The following is a 15,234-nucleotide window of genomic DNA, read 5'->3' as shown; positions in this document are numbered from 1 at the left end:
AAGCCCTTGAGGGGATGCGGATGGCACTGTGGTCTAAACCACTGAGCCCAGGGCTGGCCGATTGGAAGGTCGGCGGTTCGAATCCCCACGACGGGGTGAGCTCCCGTTGCTTAGTCCCAGCTCCTGCCAACCTAGCAGTTCAAAAGCATGTCAAAGTGCAAGTAGATAAATAGGTACTGCTCCGGCGGGAAGGTAAATGGCATTTCCATGCACTGCTCTGGTTTCCCCAGAAGCGGCTTAGTGTTGCTGGCCACATGACCCAGAAAAACTGTCTGCGGACAAATGCCGACTCCCTCGGCCAGTAAAGCAAGATGAGCACCGCAACCCCAGAATCATTTGCGACTGGACTTAACTGTCAGGGGTCCTTTACCTTTACCTTTTTAAGCCCTTGTAAAATTTCTGTGTCTGTGTGAATTATTTTAACAAGGGGCTGGTTTGGGTCCGTGCCACGCAATCATAAGTGTTCAACAGATCTTAACAGACTCAAACGAAAGATCAACGCTTATTGTACACATCCTCCAGGCCAGTTGAATTAGCATTCCTTGTTCTGCAGGTGCAACAGGATATGAATGCATCTGGTTCTGGAGAACCATGTCCATGGATATGTATGTGTATATATGTGTAAGTGTGTGGAAGCATCATTATGTGTCTGTCTGTATACAAAATGAAATCATAGCTCCATCATCTTGATATCCGGGCACATCATTAATTTTAAAAGACTGCGCTGTCAGCCACTGGCCTCAAGCCCAGCTATCTTTACCTCTGCTGACTAATTTCCTTTTCCCACACCTCCAGCTGCCTGGCTAAAAAGGAAAAAAGAGAGAGAGAATAGGCTACATTTAATACAACATGCATCACTGCTTGTTTTGAAAGTCTCTTGACTTGGGTTGAGAAAAAGAAATTGAAGATTCGACTGCGGTGAAGGAAGGTGATCCGTGCGCTTCACTTGACCCCCCCCCCTCTCGACGTCGGGCCGCTGCTTCTCTTCCCCAGCTCCGCCAGGCAAGCGGCTAAGTACCACAAACATCTTTCCCCACCGATCAGGGACCATTGCCGCAGCCATGGGCAAAGGCGACCTGAACAAGCCCCAGGGCAAGATGTCATCGTACGCTTATTTCATGCAAATGTGCCACGAGGAGCATAAGAAGAAGCACCTGGACACTTCCGTCAACTTTTCCGAGTTCTCCAAGAAATGCTCCGAGAAATGGCGGACAATGTCAGCAAAAGAAAAAGGCAAGTTTGAAGAAATGGCAAAGGGTGACAAAGTTCGTTATGATAGGGAGATGAAAAGTTATATTCTTCCTAAAGGGGAGAAGAAGAAGAAAAAGGACCCCAATGCCCCCCAAAGACCACCATCTGCTTTCTTCCTGTTTTGTTCTGAGCATCGCCCAAAGATAAAAAGTGACCACCCAGGTTTGTCTATTGGTGATACAGCAAAGAAACTAGGCGAAATGTGGTCTGAGCAAACAGCAAAAGACAAACAGCCCTTTGAGCAGAAGGCAGCAAAACTAAAGGAGAAGTATGAGAAGGATGTTGCAGCATATTGTGCCAAGGGGAAGGTAGATGCAGGAAAGAAAGGTCCAGGTAGGCCAGCCGGCTCCAAGAAGAAAGTAGAACCTGAGGAGGAGGAGGAGGAGGAGGAGGAGGAGGAGGAGGAGGAAGATGAAGTGTGAAGTTATAAAGCTGCTGTAAAGATTTTGTGCTCAAAAGTCAATAATTTTGCTAAGAATGTGAAGTCGAGTGCAGCTCATTGTTAGCTTCAGTATAAAAACTGTACAGAATTGTGTATAGGTACATACCGGTAATGTGATTGTAGGGAGACCTGTATTCTAATGTAAGTAGTAGCTGAATGCCACTACTGTTAGATTTTTAAAAGCTGATATTGTCAAATGTTCAGGCATATTTAATGGTTCTTTGGATTCAGTGACAGCTTGATTTTGAGCAGAGTTTTAAAAATGGTAGTAAAATTGGTAGTCAACCTTGTCTTGCATACTATTGCATTGTATTACTTTTTAAAACAATTTTGTAATAAAATGATGCACTTTCATGGGTATTGGCACTGTTCATTGATGCAATTTGTGAGTGGTGCAAATTGTGTAAAGCTGGATCCCAAGGCACCTAATGATATGCTGAAAGAGAGGCATGTCTCAGCGGATCTCAGAGTGCCATAGAGTTGGCAAGTAAAATTGCACTTTAAAATATCCCTATACAGTCAAACTTCGGTTGTCGAACGTAATCCATTCCAGAAGCCCATTTGGCTTCTGAAATGTTCAACAACCAAGGCACGGCTTCCAATTGGCTGCAAGACCTTCCTGCATTCAAGCGGAAGCCACGTCGGACGTTCGGCTTCTGAAAATTGGAGCATTCACTTCCGGGTTTTTGGCGTTCGGGAGACGAAATGTTCAGAAATGGAGGCCTTTGGGAGCTGAGGTTGGACTGTACCTCTTGTGGTATGTATGTTGCTATAGGCTGCATAAGAAATAAAATATCAGTAAAATAGTTATTGCGTATTTTAATAAATATGTTGTAAGCGGCCTTGGTCATAGTTTTAACTTTGGAATGGCGGCATACAAATAAAATGATTGACTGAGAAAAGGATCTGCATCACCTGTGGCTCTAATATACTAGACAACAGCAAAAAAAAAAGTGCTTAAAATCAGGGAGTATGACACAAATCCCAGCCAGGCATGTCCAGATATGGGACTCATAAAAGGTTCATTCAAATTTGTAACAGCAGTGCAGAGTTGGAAGATGCTAATGATCATGCCCAAGATGGCCTGTCAGAGTATGCACAAATATACGGTAACAGAAATTCTTCTCAACTGCACCTGGGACTTTATAGTATCATGTCTTGTTATAGAAGGTTATACTGTTTAGATGTGTTTATTGGTGTATGTGTTTATTTTGGAATATCATTTGTTTCTTATAATAAACTCCCCCCAAAAAAATTTTTTTTTTAAAAAACACACCAGGGAATATTTGGTTGCATGATGAGCCAGCAGCAGTGCTCAGACCATTCAGATATGAGCCGCACCTCTGCATCCTGTGACTCAGTTTCCCAATGACATGCAGCAGGTCACATTTGTGCTTTGTGAATATGCAAGTATGCAGTCCTTAACATGCTTTCCTGGGAACAAGTTGAATTGAACCTGTGGGACTTATTTTTGGGTAGACATGAATAGGATTGTGCTCTAAATATAGTAACAGGAGGCCCAGTGTTTGGGGATGGGATTGCAGCTCTCTGGGACCAAAGTTTGAATTCTGAGAGTTAGAGATTGAAGTTAGATGGAAATAATTTCAGAGACTTGCCTAGCAACATGAGTAAAGTCTAAAACAGAAAAATGGAAGCTTATAGCAGACAGTAGTTAGGCCCAAGGTAGACCCTGAATCTGTCCATTACAGCACATTTCCTGCCAGAACCTTATATAAATCAAGAGTCAAGAGAGAAGATTCTATGTCAGGCATGTCCAAAGTCCGTTTCGGGGGCCTAATCTGGCCCGTCGGTTGGTTTAATCTGGCCCCTGTGGCAGTTTCTTCCTGGGGTAAAATCCCCCAAAACCTCAACAAGATCAACCCTAAACAAAGCTCATCAACTTTGGGGTAAAATCCTGAAAAAAGCTCGACAACGTCAATCCTAAAAAAAGGTCAACAACTTTGGTTGGCCCTTTGGTTGGCGGCCCTTCGCTTCACCAAATCTGGCCCACTTTGAAAAAAGTTTGGACACCACTGTTGTACGTAGTCAGATCAGCAGAACGGATCCATTTTAAGCAAATGTTCAACAAGCAGTTTATTAATGCTCACATAATGAAGAATCTTGTTTGGCATCTGCTCAGTTTCACAATTAAGAGCAGCAGTGGCCTGAAAGCAACATGTCAGGATGCTGGCTCCCCGCTCTACTTGATCAGCTTGCTTCTTTTGTGTTAGATTCAGGTGCACTGTGCTGCACTGACTGTGAGCATAAAGGCAAATGCATACCCATGCAAACCAGGACAAAGATTCAGGGCACGTACATAGGACATGGCTTCTATGTACTCCAAGACCTTGTCAAAGGCTTCCACACCTCCTCCTCCTCCTGCTCCCACCTCTGCTGCACCACCATCTCCCAGGACCAGAAGAGGATTGAAGCAGAAGGTTGCATGCAGGCGGAGTCTTCACCTGCTTGCACACACCTTGGATGGGGGAGATACATAAGCCGAGGTGGGGAGGGACCTCTCTGTTGCAATGACTGCCTCATCAGGTGTGCAGCTAGGAGTAGCTAAGAGACTTAGGACTTGTGGACATGACTCCCCCTAACTTGTAAGTGTACTTTTGACTATAAAGAGTCAATTCCTCCTACTCTCAGTAGCCAGAAGCATCATAGCCAGACACTGGAGAGACCTGTCAGGAGTAAGCATGGACCAATGGTATCAAATAGTATGGGAAACAGCCCTATTAGAAAAAACTGACCAATAAACTGCAACTGACACGGGCACAAATAGAAGACGACGTCTTTACCCCAGTATGGCTCCCCTTCATCACATACATAGCCCAACAAGACAACAAGAATCCTCCGACAACATACGAATCAATCTGGCTAACCTGATTAAAACACAAACACACAACCCACTCACACACAAAAACAAATCTCACTACAGCCAACCAACCACACCCTAAGCCACCGTCAACCTCTCTCACCATCAAGGGAATACAACAAGTGAATAGTAAGAAGACCCATATACCAGTAAGTAATGCTGACACAAAACCCCACACATACACTAAGTAGAAGAACGCATAACCACCCAACTCATGATTCCCCCTCCCCCTCTTTCCCCCCCTCACCTAACACTGTATGTAACACTAATGTCTCACAGCAAATGAAACTGACCTATAGAAAACACAACTTGAAAAAAAGAGGCAACGCATGCTCCTGCTCTGCTAAGGTGGAAGTGGGAACACTGCAGGCCCCGAGTGTCAGTGTGGCTGTGCCCCAAAGAGTTTCTCCTTGACTTCAACAGCAGCATTACTCACAAATAAGCAAGTCATTTGCATGCTCTACCATTTCCCCCTTCACTTCTGCCATGTATGACTAAGAGAATAGAAACAAACACTTCCCACATGAGAATTTGTGTTGCTGGTGCTACTTCGCATGTTAATGCTGCTAGATGAGCCATGGCGGAGCAGCTTGCACTTAGCAGCAAATAAATATCTGTGCATAATCTCGGCTTGCTAATGGGCTTCCTATCCCATTGATCTTCTGCGGTCACTTAACTGTGATCCTGATAGTGTCCCTGCCGCAACTAATTGCATCTCAGAATCCCTCATGTCTGTACTAAAAGTAGCTGGCAGATCTTTCTCTGAGATTTCACTGTTTGGAACAGGATTTATGAAGTGGCCAAATAAATTCATCATCCAGTTTGTGCCACTTTAAATAGGATATATTTCCTACAAAGTTATCCCTTGAAGCAGGCATAGGTAGAGAATTACATCACGAGAGACTTGTAACACCTTGAAGAGCAAAATTTACTCTGGCATTCATTCATTCATTCATTTAAGGATCCATAAACCACTCTACATTCTGAGACTTCCTAAGACACAAAGCAGATAATAAAACAGCATTAAAACACAAAAAACAGAAAGAATGAAAAGCTGCAAAAATAAAAATAAAAATCAAGCTTTTGTGGATTAGTCAGGAGTGATGAACCTGTGGCTCTCCAGATGTTGCCCTATAACTCCAACCCACACCAGCATGACCAATGGTCAGGGATGGTGGGGATTGTACTTCAGCAATACCTGGAAGGCCACAGGTTCCTCAACCTTGGACCCACCATTAGATGCATGAATTGTTGTTCTGGGCCAGGTATGAGCAGTGTTTCTCAAACTTGGGTCCCCAGCTGTTGTTGGACTACAACTCCCACCATCCCTAGCTAGCAGGACCAGTGGGATGATTGAATAAAAGATAGCTGAAGCCCACACAATGGCTTCCGTTAGCACATCAAGGCTTCCCCCTTTCCCCTCCATCCCAAAAGCAGCACGTGGGGGAAGGAGACAGGACATTTTTCATCAGGCAAGCAGAGATGCTTGTGCTGATGGAGCAACTTCCTTAGTGCTACACTGAATTCCTCAGAGTTGCTGGTATATTATATATACAAGGGTGTATGTGGTGAAATGTAAACAGTGACGTTGGAGGGAAATGAATTAACAGTGACCATTCACAATACAAGGATGGTGATAACAGAAACATCCTGGCACTGGTAATTAGCAAATGTAGTGTGATTTAAAACAAAAACCATTGTCTGGCTTCAAGCCACAGGGGAACCTCTCAATAAACTCTATGTCAGTAGCTTCACATTGCAGTCTCCCTTTCCAGAATAGTCACCTTAGCGTCACCAGCAAAGCTTCCTGGAAGATTGAAATGTTCCATCGTGATTGCACAAATATTTGTTTCACTGCTTGAAAACACAATGAGAAGCCGTGTTTGGTTGTGCTGTCACCATGTCTGCATCCAGTGTAATAGACAATGGTGCTGTTGTCACATTTGATAATCTCTGTGTGCTTTGCCTCCTTTCTTCTGTATGGGTGTTATGCTATCTATATACAAAAATAATTACTGAAGTGGCTCATGAGACTGTGGGTGACACCTGCCAGCTTACCCAAGCTGATGGGATGATAAACATTAACTTAGATAGACTTCCATGAATTTATCCAAGGCTATCAATGGTTATCAACTATGAAAGCAGCATTAGGTCTCCATGTCCGGGTTCCACTGATAGACCTTGAAGTGATCTAGCAAGACAGTTCTTATGTTCATAAGTGACAGGCATTCATCTGCTTTTATTGAAGATGCTGCAGCAAGAATTGGGTTTCAGAACTTGTCTTCAATAACCAGTACAGCGGCTCTGACAAGTGGATGAACCTTTGCCAATCTTCCAAATCCAGAGCTTCTTGGAAACCAGAGCTAATGAGGTTCATCTGTTAGAAATGGCAAGCATACTAGATTAAAATGTGACAGTAGTCCCAGTTGATACCTTCTCATGATGAGAAAAACTGGACAAGTCCCCACACAGTCCAAGCCTAATTCTAAAATATGGCTACTATAGAAGACATTCAGTACTCATAGGAGTAGCCTTCCTCAGTCAGGCTGAGGCCCAGAATATTGTTTCTGGTGGTATTTGATGCTTCAGAATGGTACAAGAGCACGGGGCAATAATGGAGCAAGTCATCTCCCAGTTTTAATTGAAAGCTTCCAGCATCCTTAGGCTAAAAAGTATCTCAAGGAGGAGGATGTATGGCTTTGTCACCCTTGTTAATAGTCATCTGTATTGCTACCATCTGCAGTATTAGCCATCACCACATTTTTGACAGAGAATTGCACACACCTAAAGTGTACTGAATAAGCTGCCCTTAGCCACAGCTTGTTGGAATCTTAAGAGTAAACCATTTATCCCATATTTGCCCTGTAGCTCGTTCTACGTTTCCTGTAATAATCTGATTCTAGCTGCTGCAGGAGACAGGAAGCTGATCTTGATGCACCCTCAGTCCGACTCAGTTATTATGGCATGCTATATTACCTACTTCCTTTCTAAGGCTCTCAGCGTAGCATATCGTGCAATACCCTGCAGGCCCCGGTGTGGCACAAAGTGACAGAAAAACAATATGTCACATATACAATGTTTGAACCCAGTTTGTTCAGAATGCTTTGGTAGATTATGGGCAAACAGTGATAATAGGTGACATGCAACCATAGATAAAAGCTTATCAATAAACACTGATAAATATCTACATTTCAAATCCGGAGTGATTAGCTTGGGAGATTCAGGTAGGGAATCCAAGCTGATCACTTTACCACAGTCTCACTGCTGTTTAATTGTTTGAGTCTGGATTTTTAATGTGCTGTTTTACATATTTGTTATGTTAGGCACCTAGAAAGTTTTGCACTGAGAGGCAGGATATAAACCTTTTAAAAAAGAAAAAGAAACCTGAAGAGGCTCTTCTCTAAAAAGTGTGTAGAGTGTACTATATTAAGCAACGCAGTCAGGACAGCCAAGAACTGGGATTTCAAGTAATGCTTCATTTTCAAACATCCAGTTTGGCTACTCCCTCTTGATTATTTTCTCACACTTGGTGAAATGTGCTTTGCTTTATTCTGCAGGGTGAGATTTAGTTTCCTGCTTAAAGGTGCAGCATCAAGTAGCCTAAATTTGACAAGATGCTGACTGCAAGAAATGATTCTCAGCTGATGGTAGTGTTGAAGAAGAAGAAGAAGAAGAGCAAATGCCAAAGTAATACAGTGCCTGTTCTGAGCCTTTCAGAGTGGTTAACTGCAGTGGTTTGACATAGGATTTTATTAATTTCATTCTATGAGGTTGTTGAAAGAACACAAACTGGAATTCTAGGTACTCTTACTTAGGAGTAAGTAAGAACATAGCGAAATTTGCTTCCATGTAAACACACACAGAACTGGGCTGTACATATCACAAGGCCAGTAAGTTCTCCAGGATCACCAGTGATTATGGCATTGTAGACATTAAGTAGGTGTCAATCAGATTGGAAACTCCCGGGAGTCCCCATGTCAATCATTCTAAGCTTTCTATAAGATATACATTAATTATTTTTTTAAAGGCTAGGGTAACACACTATTCTTATACTGGATACAAGTGGGATCTGTAACAAAATGTTACAGTGTGAAGTGTTGCTAATCAGAATTCTAGCCACTCCACCTCATCCCTGCCCTGCCCCCCATCTCCCCCAACAGTCAACCAGGCCACTGCACATGAACAGGTCTCACTAGACTGTGAGGTTTTTTGGGGGGGAGGGGGATCACCCTAACACCTTTTTGACTTCTGCCGACCTTAGGGTGTCCCCCCCCCCCAAGCCTGTTGATATTTCCCACTGGTTTGTGGGTAGAAATGTCATATACAGCCTCAACATCGGAAACAGAACGGCGAAGTCCTTTTGGTAGAAATGAATTGTACCAGAAGCCACTGCCCTTAACAGCCATAGTCTATGCTAGTGTGCTCTGCAGGTAGACTAGATGTAAAACCACCATCTCTCCTCTGAGAACAAAGTTGGTGCTGCCTTCAGAAGAAACCAGGGGTGTATTCCCAACATAACAAGGTGGGAAGTTATAAGGTCAGGGCTAGGTCTCTGGGCTACCACAGTATTGCAGTGTTGCATAAGAGATGACTGTGCGGCAGTCAGTGGTGGACACATGGGACACAGTTGACAGTTCCTTACATGGGATGCTAAAAGCTGTTTGAGCATTAGAACTGTTCCTTTCCTTCTTACAGCACTTATCAGTCCATCTGACAAGCAAGGTAGAGCTGGATAGCTGTTGGCCTTGCTTGCCAGATGCAGGATTTAGATCTGGATCCAGGAGTTACTTATTGTGCTGATGTAGCTCTTGATCAAGCTATTAGTCATCATGGCTGCCTGCAGTGAAGGATTAGCTTGAATGGAACAAGCATCTCCTCCGCTGGATGTATGCCTGTGCTGTATGTTCTTCATACAATTCAAAGGAATGTACTCTTTTTATACAGCTTGTTCCCTGCTATTCCTTTTTGTCTAAATCTTGGGAAATCTGAATGGAAGTTTCCTGCAACCAACCAATTCCTCCCTCCGGAAAAAAAAAACATTTAAGAACATTTTCCACCACTCCTACTATTTTCTGAACTCTCACCCCTACAGAATCCTCCTCCCACATAATGTTTTTTCAAGCAATCTAATGTAGATGAGCTCCAGGCTGTCATTAGAGCTCTTAACTCTGGGGAAGTCCTATTAATATGTTAAAGAAAGAAACATTTCCCCTGGGAGGTTTTTACATACGCACTCCTGAGCAAAGCATTGGCTAATTGAGTCTGCTAGATCAAACCTATCTGGCACTTCCTCTGCGAATAATTCCTTGAGCTAAACACACTGCATCAGTCTCAGGCTGGGAGGGCTACCCCACATCTGAATAAGCATAGTAGATAACATTGTACCCTGTGATAAAGGATGACACAACCATTCTGGCATCAGCTTTGAAGGGCTACAAAGGATGTTGGCTTAAAATGGTTTGTGCAACTTGTTAAAATGAAATAAAAAAATTGCTTGTGTGTTTCCTCAACACCCCGGAATGTCAGAGTGACATTTGTTTCAGGGGAGACCATGCTTCTTGACAACAAAGTTTCCATTCCCTAATTCTCTCACCCCTCTGTTGTAATCTCCTATTTCCTTATGTAGGCTCTTACTCGAAAAGAGAGGGCGCTGATATTTGCTCCGTACCAGGTCTGTAGTTCTACATGGGAACACAACATTCCTAGTATCCAGGCATATTCTTGGGTTGGTTTCCGAGAGAAAGTCGTGGGCTGCTGGAAAGGAAATCTGCACACTTGCAGCTCACAAATCAGCGGGGATGTGAGAACAGAGGATTTAACATTTGCCATGGAAAATTTCTTCACATCTCCATCCCACACTGTATTTCTTGCACCCACCAGGCACCTTGATAGCTTGAATTGCTTTCGTAGCATGATATAAGGGCTTTTTTCCAATTATACATGGCAATTCAAATTATTCATTGCTTTCCACGATTTTGAGAGAGTCAGTTGAGAAGGATGACATTTTAACTGGTGGATGAAGAGTTGCATTTCCATCCACAATCAGCACCAGCTTTTCTAAGCAGCTTCATGCTGCTTAGAATACTGCAATTCTTAACACACACACACACCCCCGCAAACTGCTTTATTTTCATTAATTTCTTTTTTGCTCAATTTATTTAAGAGACTCCCATACCAAACATTCATCTCACAATCACTTTTTAATATTTTTTTAAGAACCAGCACCTTCTGGAATTTTCTTCTTTGGGCTGCCACGGAGAAAGGGCATTTGTTAGCCTTCTGAATTGAAACTCAATTCATTCTGCACTCCAACAGTGGTGCTAGTGAGCTTTACAGGAGAGTCACTGTGAATAGGGGATAGAAGCAGACAGGCTAGGCCTCATTTCCATCCCTGTGTTACCACGGAGTGACGTTGAGGTAGCCGTAACTCCCTATGAGACTTATGCCATCGGCTGGCAATGGGAGAGTGGTAATTGGTAATTGGACGCAAGTGGCGCTGTGGTCTAAACCACTGAGCCTAGGGCTTGCCAATCATAAGGTCAGCAGTTCGAGCTCCCGTTGTTCAGTCCCAGCTGCTGCCCACCTAGCAGTTTGAAAGCACATCAAAGTGCAAGTAGATAAATAGGTACCACTCCGGCGGGAAGGTAAACAGCATTTCCGTGTGCTGCTCTGGTTCGCAGGAAGCGGCTTAGTCATGCTGGCCACATGACCCGGAAGCTGTCTGTGGACAAACGCCAGCTCCCTCAGCCTATAGAATGAGATGAGTGCGCAACACCAGAGTGGTCCGCAACTGGACTTCACGGTCAGGGGTACTTTAACCTTTACCTAAGGGAGGGCAAGTTGGTAATCCCTAGTGTTGGGTGAAAGGGTAAAGAGCTCTGTTAGGTAGTGGTTCAGTGCTCCTAACATTTGCATATACACTTCTTTTCAGGGCCAGCTGTACCTTCCACAGAAAAGACCGATTATATTTCTCTTCAGGCAAGCATTTCAGTGGCAGAGAAAATGTGGAAACCTGGCAGCACCTATCCACTGATGTCGCTTCACAGAACAGAAGGGACTGAGTTTCAGAGCACTGTTTGTCAACATTTGCACCAAAAACATGGCCATATATTATTTTTGTGGTGGTCTTGGGAATGAATTGAAATTGCACTGAAGACCACAGTTTAAGAATAATTGTCACAGAGCAAATGTTCTCACTCTGGGAACGTTCTCACTTCTAAAATGCCTCATTTCCACATCCTTTAGCTAAAGAGTGAAAGAGGTAGCAATAAAGTGCAAATAAAATCACCATGAAGAACACTACAAGTTTCCAAAATGACAGTGAGTTCCTGCTGATAAAGATGTTTACAGCAAGCTTAGCTACAGGGAGAAACATTACAATTTGTGCTTTACAAACTTTAATGGGCAACGTCAAAAATATTCAAAATACGAAAGCAATCTCCTGCTACCGGCTGATCTATGGAAGAGCTTTCGGTATTTGCCTTGAAATAACTGAGGAACAGTTTACTAAATTGCAGTGCACTTTCCTTGGGTTAAAGCTTAAAGCTTAATTTTAAAAAGAGGTTAATAGGTAGCTAAAGAAAGAAAAGAGGTTAATTAATATGTAAACAGTCTTTCAGGGTTTTGTTTCTTTTCACAAAACCTGCATGTTTGTGTAATCTCAAAATCAACTGGTTTTAAAATTTCAAACCATTTTTTTGATTTGTAGAAGATCCCCAATGTATGAGGGATGTTTTTAAATGATAGGACAAATTTTCTAATACCGGTAACTGTAATGTGATCCAGGATCAGCCCATCATAGCCTTGAGAGTGATTAGCTGCGGTGACCCAAGACCTGCCTCTTATTGCCCATCATATATTTATGAGATGCTGACAGGGAAGAAAAGGAATTTGGTCAAATACTCCAACACCCCCTTCCCTTCTGGCACCTCCTGATTTTATAATGGGTGGGATTCGTAAACCCTCTCAATAGCAGATCTTTGTACTTGTAAATTCAGTACAAACTATCAACACATTATGGCAAAATCCATAAACCTCTCTTATCAAAAAATTGTGCATAAGAGGGTGATCCTCAGGTCAGCAAGTACTTTATTACCGGTAATTCTTTTTTTCTTTTTTTTTTAAAGAGGGTTGGTTTCTCTGTGATTCATACCTGTGTGGGGCAATTAAACAAAGTGACCTTATTGTATTGGAATGCAAAGTATGCTTTTGGCACTATATTGGGCAAGGCCTATAAATTCTGAGGTTTTTGGCAATGAGTTATACAGCTACATTCATTTTGAGGAATTTATCGGGTTTTGATAGCTTGTACTTTGTGAATTATTATGAACAAGGAGTATGCTTGCCAAATTCTATTCTTATCTTAGTATTATCATGCAATTTCCCTGCTTCTTTGTCAGTTCCTTCCAGAAGTGCCACCGCGCAAGATATTTAAGTCCACTTCACACCTGTCTTTAGTGGCACCGCACCCTTCTTCAATTCAAGTCCTCCTATCCCCACATCCTCCTGGAAATATCCCCCTGCCTTTCTTCTTCACCCATGAATCACCCTTATGATACTGACTCTATTTCCCCCTAATACCTTGGGAATAGCAGTTCCTTCCTTAACAGGAAGAATACATTTCTCTGCTGCCCGAACAACATCATGTTGTGGGCTTACTATTGTAAAATATAGCAGGGGCCAACTTGTACATCCTGAACTAGTCAGCTTTATCTTGCATCCCACGGTCTCTCTACAGTGAACGGTTTGCCAATCGGTCAATTCAAGCCCTATTCAGGTAATCAAAAGAACACAGGAGGTGAGGACACAAACTGGAGAGAGGATTTGGAGCCATAACCTAGCCACAGCCCCAATGTCCCTGTGTGTGGCACCCTTACATTCCTGCACTTCCCACATTGCCCAGCAAGATCAGAAAACAGATTCAAAGCCCATTTAGTTAGATGGGTGTGTTTAGAATTCACCCTGCAGTGGGACCTTCCCATTCATGGCAGAGAGGTCAGAGCAGGTGAGGCAGGGCATATGGTGGTGACTTGGTGGGGTGTGGTCACCCACACCTGCTGCACCGTCTGTTCCCCTGGGGCATTCTTTTCATCCCTGAATAGGACTTGGGACAATGTGAATCTGAATAGGGCTGGGTACAGACAAGGGTCCTTCCCCTCCCACTATCTCTCATAACGCTAGAGAATCTGTTGTCATCTGACAATGCCCGATATCAGGGGAAGACAAAAAGGAAGTTTTTCTTCAAACAGCGCATAGCAGTTAAGCTATGAGAAGTGGTGCTCCTTGATGTGGTGACAGCCACCAACTGAGATTGCTTCAAAGGTGGAATAGATACATTCATTGCGGAAGATAAAGGCTATCAAAGGCTACTAGTCATGAAAGCTGTAAGCAACAGAGGGGACATGCCACTTAATGTCAGTCTTTAGAGGAAACAACAGTGGGTGAGGGCTCTTTCCCTCAGGCCCTGCTGATAGGCTTCACTTAAGCTGGTTACCATGGGAAACAGGATGTTGGACTAGATAGGCCTTTGACCTCACCCAAGAGGGCTCTTCTGAAACTTATATTGGAGTTTCCTGTCAGAACTCACTCTAAGGTTTACTGCACCTTCCTTCATCATCAAAAAGTTAACGTTCTCTGGCCTATGTGCATGAAGCTAGTAATTCTGCTTTCAAAAACTATTGTTTTTAAAAAGAGTGTTACTGGGCCAGGAAATCTGGTTGAAGATCCTGGCTCTCGTATGCACTGCAATGGAATCCTTCTACTGCTTTAGGGTGATCGTTAGTCATGCAAGGAGCACACTGTTGTTCTTCATTTCCTGTGAGACAAACATAGCTATTGGATAGTGTCTGTGCCATTATTAGATACAAGTGAGAAGCCCATGAGATTTCACTGGTGGGAAGGAAGGTTGGAGTGACCCCTTATCTGTTCATGTTTCAAGTGGTGTGTCATTCCAGTCCCACATTTCACAAAAATATGCCTCTGGTGCTTTTCTGGGGCCATGCCCATCGGGTGTTGGCCCTGACTCTGTTCCCCCTGCAACCTCCCTCCTCCCGTACTCCTCTAGTTCTCTTTCTCCCCCACCCTTCAGCGTACGTAGTGTTCTGCTGTTGCCATAAAATCAATTTGCTGCTGTAGGCAAAAGCAAAGGGGGCAAACATAAGGGGCATCACTAAAGTGGAACTAACAAAACCTTTTTCCTGTTATCTCCAGCCATAAAGGATGCTCCTATGTGCAGAGGGACACAGTTTCACATCCCAATTCATACCCAACAAAATTCTTGTGAATTTTGTCCTTTCCCCTACATAGGTCAATTGATTGCACTGCAGTCTATTCTGTTTCTTCCTTCTGGCAAGAACAGAAGCAGCATACAGCCAGGCACAGAAAAAGTCACGCAGTCCCACGAAATAAAGCACATTCACTCATCTGACACAGCAATGTGCTCTGATCTTGCAGACCTTTGAACTCCTCTAGAACTGACTCACATCTCTCCCCTTCGTTTCCCTTCAGCAAGACTACTGCCCTTTCCAGTACTGTACTTGGGAATAGGATATTGTCCTCCTGGCATTGGATTAATGCTTGCCTGAACGTAGAAATAAGTGTGTGGGTTTTCTTTCTCTGAAGAAGCTCCAGGGCAGAGCTAGCAATTCCAATTTTCTATGCTGTG

General features: G+C 43.4%; 1 protein-coding gene across 1 annotated transcript; it reads left to right on the top strand.

Moving 5' to 3' along the window:
* The first annotated feature begins 998 nt into the window (after positions 1 to 998).
* On the top strand, positions 999 to 1,791 carry LOC117047010 (high mobility group protein B2-like). Its single transcript, XM_033149707.1, has one exon. It carries the CDS (start codon positions 1,062 to 1,064, stop codon positions 1,671 to 1,673), a length of 612 nt encoding a protein of 203 aa, XP_033005598.1. The 5' UTR covers positions 999 to 1,061; the 3' UTR covers positions 1,674 to 1,791.
* The last annotated feature ends 13,443 nt before the right edge of the window (positions 1,792 to 15,234 follow it).

Source organism: Lacerta agilis, chromosome 5 (assembly GCF_009819535.1).
Source record: "Lacerta agilis isolate rLacAgi1 chromosome 5, rLacAgi1.pri, whole genome shotgun sequence".
NCBI classification, from domain to species: Eukaryota; Metazoa; Chordata; class Lepidosauria; order Squamata; family Lacertidae; genus Lacerta; species Lacerta agilis.
Note: the sequence above shows the minus strand (reverse complement) of the source record. Positions and strands in the feature narration are given on the sequence as shown.